This window comes from Lissotriton helveticus, chromosome 5_1, assembly GCF_964261635.1.
Source record: "Lissotriton helveticus chromosome 5_1, aLisHel1.1, whole genome shotgun sequence".
Classification (NCBI taxonomy): domain Eukaryota; kingdom Metazoa; phylum Chordata; class Amphibia; order Caudata; family Salamandridae; genus Lissotriton; species Lissotriton helveticus.
In genome coordinates, this window is record NC_136065.1 from 17,698,169 (window position 1) to 17,720,869 (window position 22,701).

Consider the following 22,701-nt stretch of genomic DNA (forward strand, 5'->3'; position numbering starts at 1 on the left):
AAATGACTACAGCGTCACCTGTGCGGTGCATCAGTAAATGACTACAGCGCCACCTGTACGGTACATCTGTAAATGACTACAGCGCCACCTGTACGGTACATTAGTAATTGACTACAGCGTCACCTGTGCGGTACATCAGTAAATGACTACAGCATCATCTGGGTGGTACATTAGTAAATGACTACAGCGCCACCTGTACGGTACATCAGTAAATGACTACAGCGCCACCTGTACGGTACATCTGTAAATGACTACAGCGTCACCTGTGCGGTACATTAGTAATTGACTACAGCGTCACCTGTGCGGTACATCAGTAAATGACTACAGCATCATCTGGGTGGTACATTAGTAAATGACTACAGCGCCACCTGTACGGTACATCAGTAAATGACTACAGCGCCACCTGTACGGTACATCTGTAAATGACTACAGCGCCACCTGTACGGTACATCAGTAAATGACTACAGCATCATCTGGGTGGTACATTAGTAAATGACTACAGTGTCACTTGTACGGTACATCAGTAAATGACTACAGCGTCACCTGTGCGGTGCATCAGTAAATGACTACAGCGCCACCTGTGCGGGACATCAGTAAATGACTACAGCGTCACCTGTGCGGTGCATCAGTAAATGACTACAGCGCCACCTGTGCGGGACATCAGTAAATTACTACAGCGTCACCTGTGCGGTACATTAGTAAATGACTACAGTGTCACTTGTACGGGACATCAGTAAATGACTACAGCGTTACCTGTGCGGTACATCAGTAAATGACTACAGCGTCACCTGTGCGGTGCATCAGTAAATGACTACAGCGTCACCTGTGCGGTGCATCAGTAAATGACTACAGCGCCACCTGTGCGGGACATCAGTAAATTACTACAGCGTCACCTGTGCGGGACATCAGTAAATGACTACAGTGTCACCTGTGCGGTACATTAGTAAATGACTACAGCGTCACCTGTGCGGTACATCAGTAAATGACTACAGCGCCACCTGTGCGGGACATCAGTAAATTACTACAGCGTCACCTGTGCGGGACATCAGTAAATGACTACAGCGCCACCTGTGCGGGACATCAGTAAATGACTACAGCGTCACCTGTGCGGGACATCAGTAAATGACTACAGCGTCACCTGTGTGGTACATTAGGAAATGACTACAGCTCACCTGTGCGGTACATCAGTAAATGACTACAGCGCCACCTGTGCGGGACATCAGTAAATTACTACAGCGTCACCTGTGCGGGACATCAGTAAATGACTACAGCGCCACCTGTGCGGGACATCAGTAAATGACTACAGCGTCACCTGTGCGGGACATCAGTAAATGACTACAGCGTCACCTGTGTGGTACATTAGGAAATGACTACAGCCTCACCTGTGCGGTACAGTAGTAAATGACTACAGTGTCACCTGCACGGCACACCACTAACGACCTTCCTAGCATGCTTTTCTGCCCTCAGTCGTCTTCCCAGCACACCGCCAGGTAAAACTCTCCAGCTCGGTGGTGCAGATCACTGACTCCGTCCGCCTGCTTGGAAGTCATATCTGCCTGGACCCATGACAGCGGCACTGAAGCCGTCCTGGGGTGGACTGTGTCGGTCCCATGTGCAGGCGTGACCTCTGAGGAACATTCCACTTTACAAATGCTTAACAGAAGTACAATGAAGTGAATACAGCAAGAATGGGAGCTTTAGTAATACTCACCCGAGGACCACCTTCACCAGGGGGGCCTGGATCACCAGGGAAACCAACAGGACCCTAAAAACAAAGGGGACAGTGAGCGACTTCTGAGCTAGAGAGACCCCATTTCATAACTATAAACTGTTCTCCCAGGGTTACCCTCATATCTGTGTCCATGCAGTTCCCTCCTCCCAGCTCAACCAATGACAATAAATGCTGCCCTGTCATACTCCCACACTCAACAATAAATATTAATTTACAATATTAAAATATTAACCAATGCACAAAAACACAATCTAAAACATCTTCAACGCTAAACAATATATATTATCCCCAATCAAAAGGAAAGACTGAAGCATCACAAATAGAAGGGAACGGACAGTATCCCTAATCCCGCCGGATCCTTGACCATACAGTCGCCACACGGGTTACAGCTGCGCTCTTGGACTGCTACATAAATCCCTAATGTCATAGAATGTACAGGATCCAAACCCCACATTTTCACTCTGCACACAACTTTCAGTATCTGCAAGCAGACATGATCTCCATCTTCCACATCACATATAATTTGTAGGATCCTAAATGTTGCACATATTGTAACTCAAACTGCACACACTGAAGGATCTACAATATACGCAGTAACAGACGATCAAGAAGCATCATCATTTAATGCAGTCTACAACATTGAAAATTACGATGTACAAGATCCCAATTAAGACGGTAAACTCTCAAAGATGATCTAATGCCGCCCCAGTCCAGTCCAATCCTCAGAATCCTGACTCCAAAACTGCTGGATCGTAATCTGAGCCTCATCCACGGTGGCAGATCACAAACACAGGTGGAATAAATTTTGCACGTGTGCGGAACTCAAACTTGGGACCGTTCGCTTTGTTGTGATCCATTAACTTGTGAAATTTCCAACAAGCAGCAGTGTTCAATGTTTTATTCCAAGATCATCCCATTTGATCATACCACAGTCCAGCTACAAGACCACAACCCATCCACCTACCATCACACAACCAAAATAATTCTGAGTACGAACCTAAAATTCTGTGTTACCACAAACACAACGGATCCAAACTCCCCGTCAGCTGCCCTCTTACATTCTCCTGTAAGAAAGCCCCATTCACATCCAGTGGAAAGATGGGGGTGTTTCCAGATACTTACAGGGTTTCCCTTTGGTCCATCGTCTCCAGTCGGACCTTTACCTCCGGCGGGCCCTGCAGCCCCAGGTTGCCCAGCCTCGCCTTTCTCTCCTCGCTCACCTCGAGGTCCCTAGAGAGAAAGAGTGGAATCAAAAGCTGCTCCTTGAGCTGGAGAGATAGTGTGATAGACCTCTGTACAATATTTGAGAACTGGCTCCTTACCACCAACCTCCCGCCCCACCCCCCCCATCACCTCTACCTTTTAATCTAACGAAGAAGAAAACAAATTATGAAGAAAAAACATGGCACAGACATGCAGGAAAAAAACAGTAAACATCGAAAAACCTCAACATTGAGTGAGCGCAGGATTACACCTGACTGGAATCGCTTGTCCTGATATTAAAAGTGATGTCAGGGTGGATGATTCCAGGACAGAGATGGCCCGGCCTGCAGCATCTGACATGAGAAACTCCTGGGGGCAGGCGAAGGGTATCACTTACACCTTCAATGATGAGGTACATGAGACCCCTTCCCAAAGTGTGCAGGGACCTTGTGTAGAAGTGTCTGGGATAGACAAACTAATGTGACATTTACGGAATGCGACAATGACATATGTTTATGTCTATATAGATGTTTTAACATCGTAGGAGGATAATAGGAATAGCGTTGTATGATACATGTAAACATCAATGTCATTAGTGCAGTGAAGGAGTTGAAAAAACCTAAGTATTGTGGTAAAGATGCTGCTTCAAGCAGCATTCTTTGATAAAGAACCCATGGGAAAGCCTGTCGCTGACCAGGTCTGTGAAGGGACACCTGACGCCATCCAATGCTCGTACAACTCCCTGAAGGAGAATATTAAAATTGGGGTTTGTAATCGCAAAACTCTCAGGGGAAGTTATGGGAGCAGGTTTGACGGACAGAAGGTAAGTGGCACAGCACAAGTCTGGCGTGCGAGGCACAGGGGTAAAGTCGTGCCAGGGGTCAGAAATACCCATGTAAGATGCCATTCACCATACAAGTTTATGAAAGTACCAGCAGTCACCCAGCTGAGACGGACTAGAAGAGATATAAGTAACTACAAACCTTCACTCCTGGTTCACCAGCAATGCCAGGAGCTCCAGACTCACCGGGCTCTCCCTGGGAAAGGAAAGAGAAGACACATTAAACTTAGGTTTGTGTGTTTACGTGTGTGCGTGTCTGTGTGTGTGTGTGTGTGCTTGTGTTTGAGTGTCTATGTGTGGGTATGACTGTGTCTGTATGCGTGTCTGTGTGCATGTGTGTTTCTGTGTGTCTATGCTTGCATATATGTGTGTCTGTGTGTATATTTGTATGTGTGTGTGTGCCTGTAAACAAGGGGCAGGAGAGTGCAAGAATATTAATTGTGTTGATTAACTGATTACTATGTAAAAAGGGGTTGGGAGGGACCTAGATAACTATTTTTTTTTAAAAGAAATGTTTAAATAATTTTCCAGTTTACGTTTTTCATTATCAATGATGCGGATTTCAAAGTGGGAGGTAAAGGCCTGTAAAGGGGAGGGGGGAACGATACGTGAAGGGAGTTCCAGGTGTTTTAATGGGGACAAAGGATAGGATAGGGGACAAAGGATTTCAAAGGATAGGCCTTTTTGAAAACATAAATGTTTCTGGAACTGTTTTCCACGGGTACTCAAAAATAATATTCTGCGTTAGTGTGGCTTTAGTGTCTAATCTGAAACCATGGGATGTCGTCGTTAAGACCAGATTCCCATGTTCTTAGACGGTACGCCCAGCGTTGTTCACAGGTGTGGAGACTCTTTTGTATGTTGTTTGGGCAAATCAAATGCATTTTCTCAAGGACCACCCATTTCAGGTCCCCATCCTGATGACTTTTCTCTAAGTAGTGACGTGTCCGTTTGGAGGTGTTTCTTCTGCACCGAATGGCATCTAATCGTACTTCGGTGTTCATCGATTCTCATTTGTATTTGCCTGGTGGTCATGCCTACGTAGAAGAGGTCACATGGGCATGTCATGAGATATACGACATTTTCACTGTTACAGTTGGTGAAGTCCTTCAAGATCCATGGTTTCCCCGTTTTTATGTCCACCTCTTTCGTGGGTGGTGCGTATTGGCAAGGTACCCAGTTCCCGCAGGGGTAGTGGCCCACCGGCCGCGGGTGTTCCCATAGGTTGTCTGGGTTTGAACTGATGGGGATGGTGTTTTTACGTGAACCAGTTCATCGCGGATACTCGTGTTCCTTTTGAAAGCGAACAAGGATTGAGGCCATTGTAACTCTACCCCATTCAAAATGTGACCATTTTTTCACACTATTTTTGGACCCTATTGGAAATAAGGGTATATGTTGTGACACACACCATTCTGTCATTGTCTTGCTTCTCTTGGTTCTCAAGGAAAGCATCCCGATTATTGTTCCAAGCTCCTTTCCTTGCTTTTGCCACTAGTTTTTTAGGGTAGTGGCGTGTGACTAATTTGTCCTCCAAGGTTTGTGCTTGTGTATCATAGACGTCCAGGGAGGAGCAGTTTCTCCTGATGCGAAGGAACTGGCCTACGGGAGGTTCTGTCAGAGTGCCTTTGGGTGGAAGCTCTCAAACAGGAGGAGACTGTTTTTGTCCGTTGTCTTGTTATGGACTCTTGTTTTCATTCCATCGTGGTCCAGAGTTAAAACTAAGTCTAGGAAGACTGCTTTGTGCTTGTTGATAGCACATGTGAATTTAAAATGTTCGTCCTTTGAGTTCACCCACTCTGCAAATTCTGTTGCTTGTTCTTTGTTGCCGCGCCACAGTATCAAGACATCATCGATCTTTCTGTGCCAAAGTCTCAACTGTTGCCTATAGGGGTTGCCTGGGTTGTAGATGTGGTCAACCTCGAATTGATGCACATAAAGGCAGGCCATCCACATGCGTAATTTTGATAATATGCATGGTGTATTTGTTGTTATTTTCTGATTCCCAAAAAATATGGGCATCCACCCCTTTTGACACTCTCTTACCTTTATTTTACAGGTTTCAAGAAATCCCGACTTTAGGTACAGGATGACACAGGTCACCATATGTAGTGGTAGTATCTAAACCATAAGAGGTTAGATGGGAGCTCTAGTTACTTTGTCCTGATGAATGCCACAGACCTGTTGGTCCCATATGGCAGAAACATGTTGACGACACTGGTGGTGATGGGGTACTAGCTCCCCAAATCTCCACATTGATTTTTAATATCAAGTAAATACCTAACAAATAAATGTATTTTGGTGTTTAGATTGGTTTTTAAACCTTCAATTTATCACAGGCCTCTACTTAGCTTTTGGAAGTGTCTCCCTGTCTGCAGGTGTAGGCGCGATCTCTACCAAACGCAGTTTCTAGAAATCGAGGACTACCAATGATGAAGCATGACACCTGGTGGTGTGTGAGAACAGTCCTTCACATTTTTGAGATGCCAAGCACCTCACTAAATTAGTGCCTAGTACTTGTCAATTTGTGTGAAATCAGAGTTATTTTCAGGGTGGCTTCTTTTTGTGTGTGCATATAAGGTTTGGAGGCCAGCTCACCCTGAACACCCTGTAGCCTCTAGTTCCCTCCCCTAGAAAGCTTTAGGGTTCTGTGTGTGGATTTAATTTTTTCAAACTAATATGTGACCTGGTAGTTGGTGTTTAGTGGTCAAACTGAGATGTGAACTAGTAACTGAGTTCAGATGATGTCTGAAGGTTAAACCTAATGTACTAGAGTGGCAAATGTAAGATTCGCCATAGATGTCAAACGGTGATGCAGTTTAGTGGCCTTGTTCAGACTTGGTTTAGTATTTAGGATAAGTTGTGATCTAATTGCAAAGTTTAGTCTAGTATTTGAGCTGACAAGCTGTGTTTTGATACATTTGACAATAATCTAGTGGCTAATGTAAGATGAGGGCTAGTCGCCAAGGTTAGATGTGGTCTAAGGCTGAGGCAGGATGGGGCCCTGACATTTGATCTTGGGGCTGAGCTGAGATGCAATATTGTAGCTTGGTTGAGATGTGACCTTGTGTCTATGTTGTCATTTAGACAGAGTACAGGTGTGATTTGGTAGAGATGTCATCTTGTTGCTGAGTAGAGATGTGCTCTGGTGACTGAGATGAGGCAGTACACATGGTTGAGTTCAGATGATGTGATCTTGGGGAAGAATTAAGATGTGTTTTGTGGATGAGAAGATGTATTCTTGTGATGTGACCTTGTGACACAGATGAAATAGGATATATAAATAAGCTGAGATGTGATCTTGTGCCTGAGATGAGATAGAACATATGGTTGAGTTTAGATGTGATCTCTGGATAAATTAAGTTACGATCTTGCGATGTAACTTGTGGCCCAGATGAAATAGGATATAAAAATAATCTGAGATGTGATCTTGTGCTGAGATGTGACAGTAAATATGGTGGAGTTCAGATGTGATCTTTGAATAAATTATGATGTGATCTTGCGATGTGACCTTGTGAGACAGATTAAACAGGATATATAAAAAAAAGAAACGTGATCTTGTGCCTGAGATGAGATAGAACATATGGTGGAGTTCAGATGTGACCTTTGGATAAATTAAGATGTGATCTTGCAATGTGACCTTGTGGCACAGATGGAACCGGATATATAAATAAGCTGAGATGTGATCTTGTAGTTAGGTTAAATAGTGGTCTAGAAGCTATCTGGAGATGAGGCTTGGAGGTAAATTTAACAGGTGCTTATGGCTCAGTTAATATGTGATCTCGTGTATAAGTTGAGTCTAGTTGTTTAGTTGGCATGCAGTCTTGAGACTAATTTATTGATGGCTTTGTTGAGACAGGGTCTAATGATTAAGTAGAGGTATGATCACTGGTCGAGGGAGATTCATCTCTTGGCCGAGCACAGCTGTGGTCTTGAGCCTGTGTGGATATGTGTCCAATGTCTGAATTTTCACAAGTGTCTTACTGAATCTATAGATTCTGATTATTTCCAAAGAAGAAGCACATTGGACGTACCTTCTCTCCCACATTTCCAAGGTTTCCGATGCCACCGGGTGGGCCTTGAGGACCCTACAATAAGAAAGAGCCAAGCATTGTCAGGAGCAAGGTCATATAACGGAGATGATCGAAGTAAAGAAATACATACTGGGACGGCCACCATACTTACATCGGCTCCGTTGGGTCCAGCGGGGCCACGGGGACCAGGAGGACCAGGTGGACCCTAGACAATAAAACAGATGTTAATATGGAAGTTATGATCAGGCTGAAAGATGCACAAACAGAAGTAAAGGAGCAAAGAAAGTCTGAGATCTACAGGTACCAAACTTTTCTACTAGTGCAGGAAAAGTTCACACTACACAAGCCCTAGGCAAGGATGGCTACCAGAATATGAGCAGATTGGGGAAATCCATTTTTCCAAGATATGACAAAATCTGTGAATTATGGGGTATGGGAAAACTTCAGCAAACCTTTCTCTTCAGGATAGAAGGAAATTAATTCAACACTGAGCAGCAAAAAAGCTGAGAAGCTGAAGATGAGGCAGGTCTCCAAACATAAAGTTTTCTGTGCGAGACAAAGTATACATTTCTAGTAAACAAATGCCTCAGTAGACATGAAGGAGTCAATGGAACAAAACTAGACTTCTGGATGCGTGCCCTCTAAAGCAGGAGTGGATAGCAGTATATAAGAGGGCCTGGCCTCGGACGGGCACACGGTACCAGCGGGCAAGTACCCGGAAGTCCGCTGTGCTTGATCTGTCCAACATTATATAGAACAGGGGTTCCCAACCTATTCTATGCTCGCACCACTAGGAAATGTTTGATTAATGTTCGCACCCCCTACAAAAGTCTTGCCGGATTCCTATTATGCATACAGTACATACTTTCCAGCTTTGTCGCATTCGCTGAAACGTCATCTTGCACACCCGGGGGTGCAGGCACTGCAGGTACGGAACCCCTGATGTAGAACCTCAACATCGAACAGAGATGAGACTGACTGCCAAGGCACAGTGCCCGTTGGTCAGGGGGGGTTGAGTGCTTTCCTTTAACAGTGGACACAGTATGAGGTGCTTTGCAGATGCCCAGGGCTGCAGTGTTATACACCCCTGTGGATGTACACTCTATGCGCACCCTTGGAATCCCAGACGTCCCAAGTACCAGGGGCACTATTCGCACAGTGAGGGGGGAGGAGCATCCGAGGCATACATTCAGTTATGTCTACTAAGCATGAGCGAGAAACTTACCATAGGGCCAACGTCACCCGTCTCCCCCTTCTCTCCGGACGGACCAGGCAGACCCTGCAGGTGGACACAAAAGAAGAACGCACTGATGTACAGCCAGGTATGGGAAAAGGTTCCAGAACATTCTCTGAAGTACACAGGTGTCCTTACTGACTCGAAAGTGAAAGTTAACACATTCAGACTATTCATGATCAAAGGGTCAGGTGACCAGCAATAATCTGTAAATCCATTCGTACGACCCCAAGACAGCCATGCGCCCATCCACACCTGCACTCGCTGTGGTGGTACCACAGGTGGCGCCATGTTCTAGGTGCATCTGAGTGACTGACCTGCACTTGTGGTGGTAATACGGTAATACAGTCACTTACCTGCCATCGTTGTGGTGGTAATACAGCAATGCAATCACTCACCTATCCTCATTGTGGTGGTAATACAGTAATGAAATCACTCACCTGCAGGCCAATCGGGCCAGGCGGACCGGGGAAGCCGCGCGTCCCTTCGTCTCCTTTAGCTCCAAAGTGGCCCTGTTGGCCCCGGGGACCGGGCTCGCCATCAGCACCCTGCAGAAGAAGCAAAGCAGGTCAAGGCACTCTGTGATTTAAGGGAGGTTATACAGAGGGGGGTACTCTCGCCAGCGGAGTGGGGCGGGGGTATTATGGGGCTTATAGTGCCAGAATAGCTCCAGTAAGGGCACTTTATCACTAGGCCATGTATGAGCAGGGAGAAGAGACTCCTGGCCATCACCCTGCAGACAGATGCCAGGCAGGGGAGGACCTGCACCATGCTCATGGAGCAGAATTATTACAGTTAGTGCAGATTACCGCTCTCCAGCCAGACACTAGCGGTGCTTCAGAGACTGGGGGGTCTACACCCATGTGAGCAGGTGGCAAGAACTCACTCTGGGCACGCTGCAAGCCGCCAGCAGCAGCGGTTTCGGCAAATAAGGGAAATTGATAGCACATAACCTCATTTTACTACTGTGATCTCCAAAGCAACCCTTTCTAAATTCTTTCATCATGTATCCCAAACCTCATTTTACTACTATGAGTTCCCTAATCCCTTTCTAGAGACTATTCCCTCCATCTCTCCTTTTACTCACCCCAAACCTCTTCTTACTACTACGATCTCCCAATAAACTCTTTCCAGACTCTTCCCTCTTCAATCCTTCTATTATCCCACTCAATCCAACTAACTGACTCACATGTCCGCCGCTCAAATTAAAATATATTTCCTTATACCGATCCACCACCAATCCTCTTTGGGAGCTACTCGCTGAAAAGCGCTTCGACGCGTCATCAGGGATAGTAAGTGCTATATAAATACAACTACAATTAGAATATTCTCTAGATTACTCTGCCTCCCACACTCCCTCTGCTGAGGGTACAGCCTTCTACAGGCCCTGCACAGCCCTGTCTCATACCTGGCCACCAGGGGCCAGTGTCCCCAGGAGTGCAACACTGCTTTGTAGGATCCTCTGCAGTAAATGGGGGTCGCGAGGGGGACTAGATCAATCTCGACAAGACATCAGAGAAGAAGATGCTGTACATTGTATCTCAGATACTTACAGCTGTGCCGGGCTGACCAACGGGGCCCATGGGACCAGGAGGGCCTGGTGGCCCCTGGGGAGAGAAGAAAAAACAGCATCATGAGATACAAGGGGGGGGCGGAGGAGGGCCAACAGCAACAGGAAGCAAGAGATAGAATGACATTGGAAAGGAAACATGTGACAGATGGAGGGCATAGAGAGGTAACTTACACAGAATGAGGAAAACAGAAGAGAAGAACTGAGAGAGAGTGGGCAGAGAGAGAAGTGGAGACAAGGGAAGGGAAGCAATGTTAGGAGACAGGGGATATGGAGAGGGAGGGAACAAGATCAGAGAGGACAAGAATAAGATGAGGCAGCGAGAGGCATGCAAGATACATATTAACTTGATAAATTACATATTTACTTTATTGCTTTGCTGTTTTATTGGTAAATTCTGGAGCAGGACCTGTTCACATCAAGGTGCAGTGCATAGGATGCCGTAATGCAAAACAAAGTGGGCCACGACACTGAGACTTTTGCGTTTTGGGTGAGATGCTGGGCCTTTAGATGGACAGTGCAGTGGTCTGTCACTGGCTCTCACTGCCACAGCCCTCTTCTGGCCCATCCCTGTCCACCAATCTGTCCTCACCCGTTTAACCCCACATTTCCTCCCTCTGCACAGCGCTTTGTTGCTTTGGCGCTAGATTTCAAGACGCGAGTGGTCAGTGAGTACCTCTGTGCCAGCTAACAGGGTATGTCAGGGGTACAGGAGGGCAGAAAAAACCTACAGTGAGCCAGAGTCACTGCCTGCTGTGGGGTGGAGGGACGTGTATTCTGAGGTGGCCCCTGGCTGTAGGACACACAGCATGTGGAAGATGAATGATAGGTTGTCGCACTTTGACCATGACAGGCACAGGTAGCCTATGATAGGTAGACGTAGGCAATGACAGGCTTATGATAGGAACAATAGTCGCTCCTCCGCTAAGGCAGAGGAGCGCCCCCCCACTGCTTTTTTGCACTGACTCAAAGGGAAAAAATGATAATAACTTGCATTATCATTTTATTTTCTCCACTTCCGCCCACTTAGCATAAGGGGGCGGGCAGGAGTGGTAGCACTCTCCTAAAGTGCGCTGTGGCTGCTTGGCCGGCCTCTCAGGCCGCCGACAGCAGTCTTACGCACTTCACATGTTCTCCATGCAGGCTGCATTACAGACGAAATATCCGTCACCAATGTGATAGGGTAACCCATCTGCCAAGATCTAAATCAGGCCCTTTGTCTCTTCAATGTATACATCGCCTCAGTGTGCATACATCCCTATGATGTGTATATATCTACACAGTGTGCACACATCTCTGTGGGGTGTATACATCTCCACAGTTTGAAAAAGGACAAGGAACTGTGTGCGAGACAAGGAAACGCTGAGAGTGCAAGCATGACAGTGAGATACAGAGAGATGATGCTAGAGTGACAGACAGGCAGATGCTGAGAGGGCGCGAGCTAGAGTGACAAACAAGGATATACAAGGAGATGCTGAGAGGGCGCGAGCTAGAGTGTCAGACAGGGATATACAAAGAGATGCTGAGAGGGCGCGAGCTAGAGTGACAAACAGGGATATACAAAGAGATGCTGAGAGGGCGCGAGCTAGAGTGACAAACAGGGATATACAAAGAGATGCTGAGAGGGCGCGAGCTAGAGTGACAAACAGGGATATACAAAGAGATGCTGAGAGGGCGCGAGCTAGAGTGTCAGACAGGGATATACAAAGAGATGCTGAGAGGGCGCGAGCTAGAGTGACAAACAGGGATATACAAAGAGATGCTGAGAGGGCGTGAGCTAGAGTGACAAACAGGGATATACAAAGAGATGCTGAGAGGGATCAAGCTAGAGTGACAAACAGGGATATACAAAGAGATGCTGAGAGGGCGCGAGCTAGAGTGACAAACAGGGATATACAAAGAGATGCTGAGAGGGCGCGAGCTAGAGTGTCAGACAGGGAGATGCAGAGAGATGCTGAGAGGGCGCGAGCTAGAGTGACAAACAGGGATATACAAAGAGATGCTGAGAGGGCGCGAGCTAGAGTGTCAGACAGGGAGATGCAGAGAGATGCTGAGAGGGCGCGAGCTAGAGTGACAAACAGGGATATACAAAGAGATGCTGAGAGGGCGCGAGCTAGAGTGACAAACAGGGATATACAAAGAGATGCTGAGAGGGCGCGAGCTAGAGTGTCAGACAGGGAGATGCAGAGAGATGCTGAGAGGGCGCGAGCTAGAGTGACAAACAGGGATATACAAAGAGATGCTGAGAGGGCGCGAGCTAGAGTGACAAACAGGGATATACAAAGAGATGCTGAGAGGGCGCGAGCTAGAGTGTCAGACAGGGAGATGCAGAGAGATGCTGAGAGGGCGCGAGCTAGAGTGACAAACAGGGATATACAAAGAGATGCTGAGAGGGCGCAAGCTAGAGTGTCAGACAGGGAGATGCAGAGAGATGCTGAGAGGGCGCGAGCTAGAGTGACAAACAGGGATACACAAAGAGATGCTGAGAGGGCGTGAGCTAGAGTGACAAACAGGGATATACAAAGAGATGCTGAGAGGGCGCGAGCTAGAGTGTCAGACAGGGAGATGCAGAGAGATGCTGAGAGGGCGCGAGCTAGAGTGACAAACAGGGATATACAAAGAGATGCTGAGAGGGCGCGAGCTAGAGTGTCAGACAGGGAGATGCAGAGAGATGCTGAGAGGGCGCGAGCTAGAGTGACAAACAGGGATATACAAAGAGATGCTGAGAGGGCGCGAGCTAGAGTGACAGACAGGGAGATGCAGAGAGATGCTGAGAGGGCGCGAGCTAGAGTGTCAGACAGGGAGATGCAGAGAGATGCTGAGAGGGCGCGAGCTAGAGTGACAAACAGGGATATAGAAAGAGATGCTGAGAGGGCGCGAGCTAGAGTGACAAACGGGGATATACAAAGAGATGCTGAGAGGGCGCGAGCTAGAGTGTCAGACAGGAAGATGCAGAGAGATGCTGAGAGGGCGCGAGCTAGAGTGACAAACAGGGATATACAAAGAGATGCTGAGAGGGCGCGAGCTAGAGTGTCAGACAGGGAGATGCAGAGAGATGCTGAGAGGGCGCGAGCTAGAGTGTCAGACAGGGAGATGCAGAGAGATGCTGAGAGGGCGCGAGCTAGAGTGACAAACAGGGATATAGAAAGAGATGCTGAGAGGGCGCGAGCTAGAGTGACAAACGGGGATATACAAAGAGATGCTGAGAGGGCGCGAGCTAGAGTGACAAACGGGGATATACAAAGAGATGCTGAGAGGGCGCGAGCTAGAGTGTCAGACAGGGAGATGCAGAGAGATGCTGAGAGGGCGCGAGCTAGAGTGACAAACAGGGATATACAAAGAGATGCTGAGAGGGCGCGAGCTAGAGTGTCAGACAGGGAGATGCAGAGAGATGCTGAGAGGGCGCGAGCTAGAGTGACAAACAGGGATATACAAAGAGATGCTGAGAGGGCGCGAGCTAGAGTGACAAACAGGGATATACAAAGAGATGCTGAGAGGGCGCGAGCTAGAGTGTCAGACAGGGAGATGCAGAGAGATGCTGAGAGGGCGCGAGCTAGAGTGAGAAACAGGGATATACAAAGAGATGCTGAGAGGGCGCGAGCTAGAGTGTCAGACAGGGAGATGCAGAGAGATGCTGAGAGGGCGCGAGCTAGAGTGACAAACAGGGATATACAAAGAGATGCTGAGAGAGCTAGAGTGACAAACAGGGATATACAAAGAGATGCTGAGAGGGCGCGAGCTAGAGTGTCAGACAGGGAGATGCAGAGAGATGCTGAGAGGGCGCGAGCTAGAGTGACAAACAGGGATATACAAAGAGATGCTGAGAGTGCGCGAGCTAGAGTGTCAGACAGGGAGATGCAGAGAGATGCTGAGAGGGCGCGAGCTAGAGTGTCAGACAGGGAGATGCAGAGAGATGCTGAGAGGGCGCGAGCTAGAGTGACAAACAGGGATATACAGAGAGATGCTGAGAGGGCGCGAGCTAAAGTGACAGACAGAGAGATGCTGAGAGGGCACGAGCTAGAGTGACAGAGAGATACAGAGAGATGCTGAGAGGGCGCGAGCTACAGTGAGAGACGGGCAGAGAATGAGAGGACACGAGTAACAGTGAGAAAAGGGAGACAGAGTGCGTTACTTACATGCTCTCCTTTCCCCCCTTTGGCTCCCTTCTGTCCATGCTCACCAACTTCACCCTAAGGAGAAAAACACACAGAATCAGTCAGGAGAAGGAACTAAAGAACTTTAAAACACAGATATCCATGAAAGCAGTAAACACCTGAGGAGGAGGTACCCACCTTGTCACCATCTTCACCAGGTCCACCTGGAGGTCCAGCAGCGCCAGGCAGGCCGACTGGGCCCTGGACTCCATCGCGACCAGCTGGGCCAAGTGGACCTTTCTCACCCTGAGGAAAACATAATCAACAACATCAAAAGCCGCAGAACACACAGAAAGACCACTCAAGATTTCAACCCACACTGTGTCTGAGAATACCACCATTTTCTGAGGAGGCATATATGTATTTATATGTGTTATGTGGAGCATAACCCCGGTTCAAAGCTCACGGTGCCTCACAGAATACAGGAGAATGATCCAGGGAGATGAACAGCTGTCTCTTGGTGGCGTGTTCAGGGGTGGAGCCTGGGCGAGATGTGCCTTGAAAAGGGTGGTTCTTTGGGGTCTTCATCTCCTTTTCAAAAGGAATTGGGGTAGGATAACTTTACTACTTTTTGGTATTTACAAAGGTAAACTTAGGCTAAAAGTCTAACTTTACGACTTTTCAGTATTCACAAAGGAAAGTTACTACTAGTAAAGTAAGACTTGGTCTAAGTTTACCTTTGAGAATACCAAAAAGTAGTCAGGTTAGACTTTTCGTCTAAGTTTACCTTTTATGAATACCAAAAAGTAGTAAAGTTAGACTTTTGGTCTAAGTTTACTTTTATCAATACCAAAAAGTAGTCAAGTTAGACTTTTCGTCTAAGTTTACCTTTTATGAATACCAAAAAGTAGTAAAGTTAGACTTTTGGTCTAACTTTACTTTTATCAATACCAAAAAGTAGTCAAGTTAGACTTTTCGTCTAAGTTTACCTTTTATGAATACCAAAAAGTAGTAAAGTTAGACTTTTGGTCTAAGTTTACTTTTATGAATACCAAAAAGTAGTAAAGTTAGACTTTTGGTCTAAGTTTACCATTGAGAATACCAAAAAGTAGTCAAGTTAGACTTTTCGTCTAAGTTTACCTTTTATGAATACCAAAAAGTAGTAAAGTTAGACTTTTGGTCTAAGTTTACTTTTATGAATACCAAAAAGTAGTAAAGTTAGACTTTTGGTCTAAGTTTACCTTTGAGAATACCAAAAAGTAGTAAAGTTAGACTTTTGGTCTAAGTTTACTTTTATCAATACCAAAAAGTAGTAAAGTTAGACTTTTGGTCTAAGTTTACTTTTATCAATACCAAAAAGTAGCAAAGTTAGACTTTTGGTCTAAGTTTACTTTTATGAATACCAAAAAGTAGTAAAGTTAGACTTTTGGTCTAAGTTTACCATTGAGAATACCAAAAAGTAGTCAAGTTAGACTTTTCGTCTAAGTTTACCTTTTATGAATACCAAAAAGTAGTAAAGTTAGACTTTTGGTCTAAGTTTACTTTTATGAATACCAAAAAGTAGTAAAGTTAGACTTTTGGTCTAAGTTTACCTTTGAGAATACCAAAAAGTAGTAAAGTTAGACTTTTGGTCTAAGTTTACTTTTATCAATACCAAAAAGTAGTCAGGTTAGACTTTTGGTCTAAGTTTACTTTTATCAATACCAAAAAGTAGCAAAGTTAGACTTTTGGTCTAAGTTTACTTTTATGAATACCAAAAAGTTGTAAAGTTAGACTTTTGGTCTAAGTTTACTTTTATGAATACCAAAAAGTAGCAAAGTTAGACTTTTGGTCTAAGTTTACCTTTGAGAATACCAAAAAGTAGTAAAGTTAGACTTTTGGTCTAAGTTTACTTTTATCAATACCAAAAAGTAGTAAAGTTAGACTTTTGGTCTAAGTTTACTTTTATCAATACCAAAAAGTAGTAAAGTTAGACTTTTGGTCTAAGTTTACTTTTATCAATACCAAAAAGTAGTAAAGTTAGACTTTTGGTCTAAGTTTACTTTTATCAATACCAAAAAGTAGTAAAGTTAGACTTTTGGTCGTAGTAAACTAACACAAAGTTTAAGTTTACAGTTGTGACTCGGCCCCCTGGTGTTTTATGATTTTGCCTTGTATGGCTTGTCAGATTCTGTGAGTATGCTTAGATTCTGTGTGTGTCTTGTGCTGTGTGCCATAAATGTGAGACAGGCGAGGGACAGCACTGATTAGCATCCCCGGTGTGGGGTGGTCAAACAATGCTTACTTCATAGTTTCGGTGTCTCCTAGCAAATGGAAATAATTGAGAAAAAGGCCATTAAACAGCTAATGGCTAGAGAGGTGTGAAGGTAGGACATATGATAGGTGATGGTGAAGCTGGTAGCGCTGCGTCAGTAGATAGACATATGATAGGTGATGGTGAAGCTGGTAGCGCTGCGTCAGTAGATAGACATATGGTAGGCGAGGGTGAAGCTGGTAGCGCTGCGTCAGTAGATAGACATATGGTAGGCGATGTTGAAGCTGGTAGTGCTGCGTCAGTAGATAGACATATGGTAGGCGATGTTGAAGCTGGTAGCGCTGCGTCAGTAGATAGACATATGATAGGTGATGGTGAAGCTGGTAGCGCTGCGTCAGTAGATAGACATATGGTAGGCGAGGGTGAAGCTGGTAGCGCTGCGTCAGTAGATAGACATATGGTAGGCGAGGGTGAAGCTGGTAGCGCTGCGTCAGTAGATAGACATATGGTAGGCGATGTTGAAGCTGGTAGTGCTGCGTCAGTAGATAGACATATGGTAGGCGAGGGTGAAGCTGGTAGCGCTGCGTCAGTCGATAGACAAATGGTAGGCGATGTTGAAGCTGGTAGTGCTGCGTCAGTAGATAGACATATGGTGGCGAGGGTGAAGCTGGTAGCGCTGCGTCAGTAGACAGACATATGGTAGGCGATGTTGAAGCTGGTAGTGCTGCGTCAGTAGATAGACATGTGGTAGGCGAGGGTGAAGCTGGTAGCGCTGCGTCAGTCGATAGACATATGGTAGGCGATGTTGAAGCTGGTAGTGCTGCGTCAGTAGATAGACATATGGTAGGCGAGGGTGAAGCTGGTAGCGCTGCGTCAGTAGATAGACATATGGTAGGCGATGTTGAAGCTGGTAGTGCTGCGTCAGTAGATAGACATATGGTAGGCGAGGGTGAAGCTGGTAGCGCTGCGTCAGTCGATAGACAAATGGTAGGCGATGTTGAAGCTGGTAGTGCTGCGTCAGTAGATAGACATATGGTAGGCGAGGGTGAAGCTGGTAGTGCTGCGTCAGTCGATAGACATATGGTAGGCGATGTTGAAGCTGGTAGTGCTGCGTCAGTAGATAGACATATGGTAGGCGAGGGTGAAGCTGGTAGCGCTGCGTCAGTCGATAGACATATGGTAGGCGAGGGTGAAGCTGGTAGCGCTGCGTCAGTAGATAGACATATGGTAGGTGAGGGTGAAGCTGGTAGCGCTGCGTCAGTCCATAGACATATGGTAGGCGAGGGTGAAGCTGGTAGCGCTGCGTCAGTAGATAGACATATGGTAGGCGAGGGTGAAGCTGGTAGCGCTGCGTCAGTCGATAGACATATGGTAGGCGAGGGTGAAGCTGGTAGCGCTGCGTCAGAAGATAGACATATGGTAGGCGAGGGTGAAGCTGGTAGCGCTGCGTCAGTAGATAGACATATGGTAGGCGATGTTGAAGCTGGTAGTGCTGCGTCAGTAGATAGACATGTGGTAGGCGAGGGTGAAGCTTGTAGCGCTGCGTCAGTAGATAGACATATGGTAGGCGAGGGTGAAGCTGGTAGCGCTGCGTCAGTCGATAGACATATGGTAAGCTAGGGTGAAGCTGGTAGCGCTGCGTCAGTAGAAAGACACATGGTAGGCGAGGGTGAAGCTGGTTGCACCTCGTCAGCAGATAAGGTGGGATCTGACAGTCTGACTGCAGGGACATCATGTGGCAAGGCTGTCATGGACGAGATGATGAGGTTGAGGTTAAGAGGAGGCACTTGGTGTGAGCAGGAAGTGTGAAGCCTTAGGAGACTTTACACAGAAGACCAATGAATATTTCTTCTGTATGTTCCTTGGTAGGTGGCAGAGAACGATGAAGCGAGTGAAAGATGAGTGGTAGAGGTCAGCGATCTCAGGTGAAGCTGGTTCCACGTACCACTCTGGCATTACAGAGCAGGAAGCGGCAGGTGAGGCGCTGGAAGGAGCGGGGTTGGAGGATGTTGCTGAATCCGTCACTGAAACAAATCTCAGAGCTGGCAGAAGCGGATCTTTAGTTTTTAGCGCTCATTTAATAATCTGCATGCGGCCCACAAATTTGCCCGACACCATGGGCCAGATTCACAAAGGTTTCATTTAGACCTAAAGTCTAACTTAGACCAAAATTCTAACTTTACTAGTAGTGAAGTTAGACTCTAGGTCTAGACATAGACTTCAGGGGAAACATTGTTTACATCGCATGCCATTACAAGGCGGTCATTACAACGACTGTGTTGTTACATCGCAAACCATTACAACGCAAGTCGTCACAACGACTTGCTGTAGGGGGCAGAAGGTGTTGGATTTAAAATCCAACACCTTCCCTACTGTTGCACAGACTGGAGGTGGAATAGTAAATTATCCTATTCCAACATCCAACGCCCCCTACAGCAAGTCATTGTAATGACTTGGGTTGTAATGGTATGCGATGTAACAATGCAGTCGTTGTAACGATCGCGTTGTAATGGCATGCGATGTATCGCATGCCTTGTAACGTGGCATATTCAGACTTCAGGTTTGAACTTAGACTTTTGGTCTGAGTTTACCTTTGTGAATCGGGCCACTTGTCTCTTATTGTCCTGTGCAAGACTTGAATGCTATAGTTTTGCCAAAAGTGGAGCACTTTTGTCAAAAAATGTAATGCAATGTCGGCCAGCCACCATTTCCAAGAGTTTTCTCTCAGCGTGTTGAGACACTGATGTTTTTTCATGGCAGGTCCTCGAAGCCTTGTATGGCGGACGTGGGTCGCAAAAATACTCGTCGGAAGGTCCGTTCTTAGTAGAACATGTCTTTCAACACATTGCTAACAGAACTCCCAAGGTGGCTGAGCTGTCAGATAAAGATCTCTAATGGCAAAGTAGCTGAAACTCCAGCTTTGGAACCAAGTTACTTCATCTCCGAATGAGGTGGGATACGGTGAGTCCGGTGTGCTGGGACATACCACACGCTAAATGATGTTTGTACTTAAATCAGTTCACAAGCCTGGCCCTCACACATGGGACTAAGAATTCAACAACCTGTGCTGCACTTTGGCAGACAGGTGCAGACAGAATGGATATAAGACCACCTTTTTTATTTGCACCAGGACTAACATATGTGCATTTTCTAGGTCCCAACTGTGAGACTTGTTTCCAATAAAGAACCAAGTAGAAGTCCCCTCTAGAAAAGAAGTCCACTCCCGTCCACGGAGTGCCCAATATGATGACCTTCATGTACTCACCGGAACGCCTTTCTCTCCAGCAGGACCGGGTGGCCCCTGAGGGCCTGGCCGACCTGGGGGTCCAATGGCACCACCCTGGCCTGGCCCTCCTCTCTCTCCTGGGGATCCCTAAAGGGAAATAAAGAAGCATTACTCAGTACTACAGCAGAAGTAGTTTCCTCATCTAAGTATGCAAACTCAACATATCTCTAAGCATCACTTTGGCAGGACCTAAAATTCTTGTTGTGTCTCATGCTTATTCCCTTTTCCCTTCAAATGAATCTCCGCCCTTTCCATATTCGCAGCACAGGACCCTGACGATCCACCCCTGGTAGCAAACACTCACCGCGGGGCCTGGTGGTCCGGCTGGGCCTTCATTACCTTTCAGTCCTCCACCGCCCTAGAAAAGAAAAGAAACATATCAGGGTCAGTGGTAAAAGCGCGTCAAAAGAAAGGACCTTATTAGATGCAGAGATGCTGTGTTTATATTGATAAATACAATGTTAATATACACCATGAAATATGTAAGTATAATAACGAACTCTCATCTCAGTTGTTAAATTTATCAGATGTGACCTCCCCTTCAACCTCGAGTCAGAAATACTTGGTCAGGCAGGACCTGCGACCTAGGCTTGAAGCAGGTGATTGGCAGATCGGAGGTGGGGTGACACGTGACCCTTAGAGAAGAGCGCAAACATGAGAACCCAGATCGATCCCACAGATAGGCAGCGACACTACAATGGTCTCAGGAAATTGTCCCTAATAAAATACGCTTGGTTCCTAAAAACACACTGATCATGCGTTCCCCATGCCGGAAAGCTGGACACGTACCCATTAGCCCTGCATTGTGTCCACGCAAGGTGGAGACCCTTCTGGGCTCCTTATCAAACGGCCAGATTTATGGCCTCGTGTCTGGGCCCAGATTTCTGTATCCAAAGGAATGTTCAAATCATTTTATGAAACTTCATGTAAGGCTGAAACCAATGTGCCCCAACTCTGTTGCCTGTTCTACCGGCCGCTGCATTTAATTACAACTGTTTCTGTTTTGCCAAATGCCTCTTGTCTTTCATTTTTTTCAAGGTAAAGTCATATTCAAGCTACAGCTGCAAAATGGCTCCCCTCAGTATGCCATGAAAGACACGCAAGAGCTTCCAATCAGCATCGTGCTTCCCTGAGGTCAGCACCACAGTAAGCATGGGAGCAATGCTGAGCACTCATTGACTCAATGAATTACTTCTCCGTCGCTGGCCCTCTGGATACCCTGCATCCGCACGGCAGGTGCCTAGGGTCCACAGCACCACAATTCAAGCGGTATATCACATCCCAAGCACCGACCCCTGGTGGAGAGCGCAACACAAGCCGATACTGTATGGTACTTACTGGAGTGCCCGGAAGACCTCGCTCACCAGGGAAACCTCGGAGTCCGGCAGGGCCATCCTTTCCGGGAGTACCAATAGGACCTGGGTCCCCCTGTGGACAAAGGACAAACAGAGTGTGAAGTAAGCAAGCAAAAAACCCCACTCCCAGAAGCAACCTCATCCACAGCTGGAGAGGATATCCGTCAAACAAAACTTTGCACCAGCAAACATCACTGCTGTTTTGCCATACATTAAAAAAAAACGCTTGCCACACTCACCTTGGTTCCCTCCTTTCCAGATGGTCCAGGAAGACCCTGTTCACCAGGAGGTCCGGGAGGACCAGGGTGTCCTCTCTCCCCCATGGGACCGCTCTCACCTGCTGCACCCTGTTGGAAAAAGGAAAAAAGGCAGTGGTGTGAGGAAAACAAAATGATCAGTGAAGCCCATCAACAACATGTTATTTTTACGTTCTCTTTTCTTCAGGTTGTGTCCCAGCCCTCAGGTGCAGAGACAGAGTTTGCAACTAAAGATTCTTTTGTACTTCTGATTACTATTTCTTTACTTCTCACAACCTATAACAGAGACTGAGTGGGAGGTGAGTGTGATTACTTCTTGTTAAAATGTTAATGCTGAAAAATAGTTTTTACAAAAATTAAGATTTTGCAAGGATTAGTTTTGATGGGAAATACATTGAAACATTAACTGAAAAACACATATATACGTTTGTTACATTGCAACACACATCTTCTGGAAAGTGCAAACCTAGTCTCTATGGACAGACATTTTGCCCCTTAAGAAAACGGCAAAACACTGGAAAGAAGTTCATTGGAGATACGATACAAAAGGAAGTGCTTTTCTGGCAGATGTACAACATTTATTGAAACGTTTTGCTTTTCTCCATTTTTACAGAGTAATGAAAAAATACAGTGGAACCTGAGTCAGGATTGATTTTAATTTGCAGACCTTGAATGAAGGCAAAGACAGCTCAGGGTTAAAGCAGTCTCTGGTTGGTGCTTTCCTACAGAGCAGACTGAGCGCCTCTGTTTCTTGTAGTGGGGATCACTGACTGCATGACTGCCCCTGTACTCCTGCAGTAATGATTACATCTTTATTATCCCTCCTGTTATGCTACATTGT

The 22,701-nt window shown here is 46.3% G+C and overlaps 1 protein-coding gene across 7 annotated transcripts in view; it reads right to left on the reverse strand.

Moving 5' to 3' along the window:
- Window positions 1-22,701, reverse strand: part of COL11A2 (collagen type XI alpha 2 chain) — a 363,078-nt gene that overhangs the window by 83,693 nt on the left and 256,684 nt on the right. For all 7 annotated transcript variants that reach the window (XM_078641597.1, XM_078641592.1, XM_078641591.1 and 4 more), the window contains 14 exons: window positions 21,843-21,950; window positions 21,587-21,676; window positions 20,553-20,606; window positions 20,228-20,335; window positions 14,907-15,014; window positions 14,751-14,804; window positions 10,598-10,651; window positions 9,485-9,592; window positions 9,036-9,089; window positions 7,962-8,015; window positions 7,811-7,864; window positions 3,919-3,972; window positions 2,855-2,962; window positions 1,712-1,765 (listed from right to left, as the gene is read on the reverse strand). In XM_078641597.1, the coding sequence (XP_078497723.1) occupies window positions 1,712-1,765; window positions 2,855-2,962; window positions 3,919-3,972; window positions 7,811-7,864; window positions 7,962-8,015; window positions 9,036-9,089; window positions 9,485-9,592; window positions 10,598-10,651; window positions 14,751-14,804; window positions 14,907-15,014; window positions 20,228-20,335; window positions 20,553-20,606; window positions 21,587-21,676; window positions 21,843-21,950 (1,062 nt within the window). The remainder of the gene's footprint in view (window positions 1-1,711; window positions 1,766-2,854; window positions 2,963-3,918; window positions 3,973-7,810; window positions 7,865-7,961; window positions 8,016-9,035; window positions 9,090-9,484; window positions 9,593-10,597; window positions 10,652-14,750; window positions 14,805-14,906; window positions 15,015-20,227; window positions 20,336-20,552; window positions 20,607-21,586; window positions 21,677-21,842; window positions 21,951-22,701) is intronic.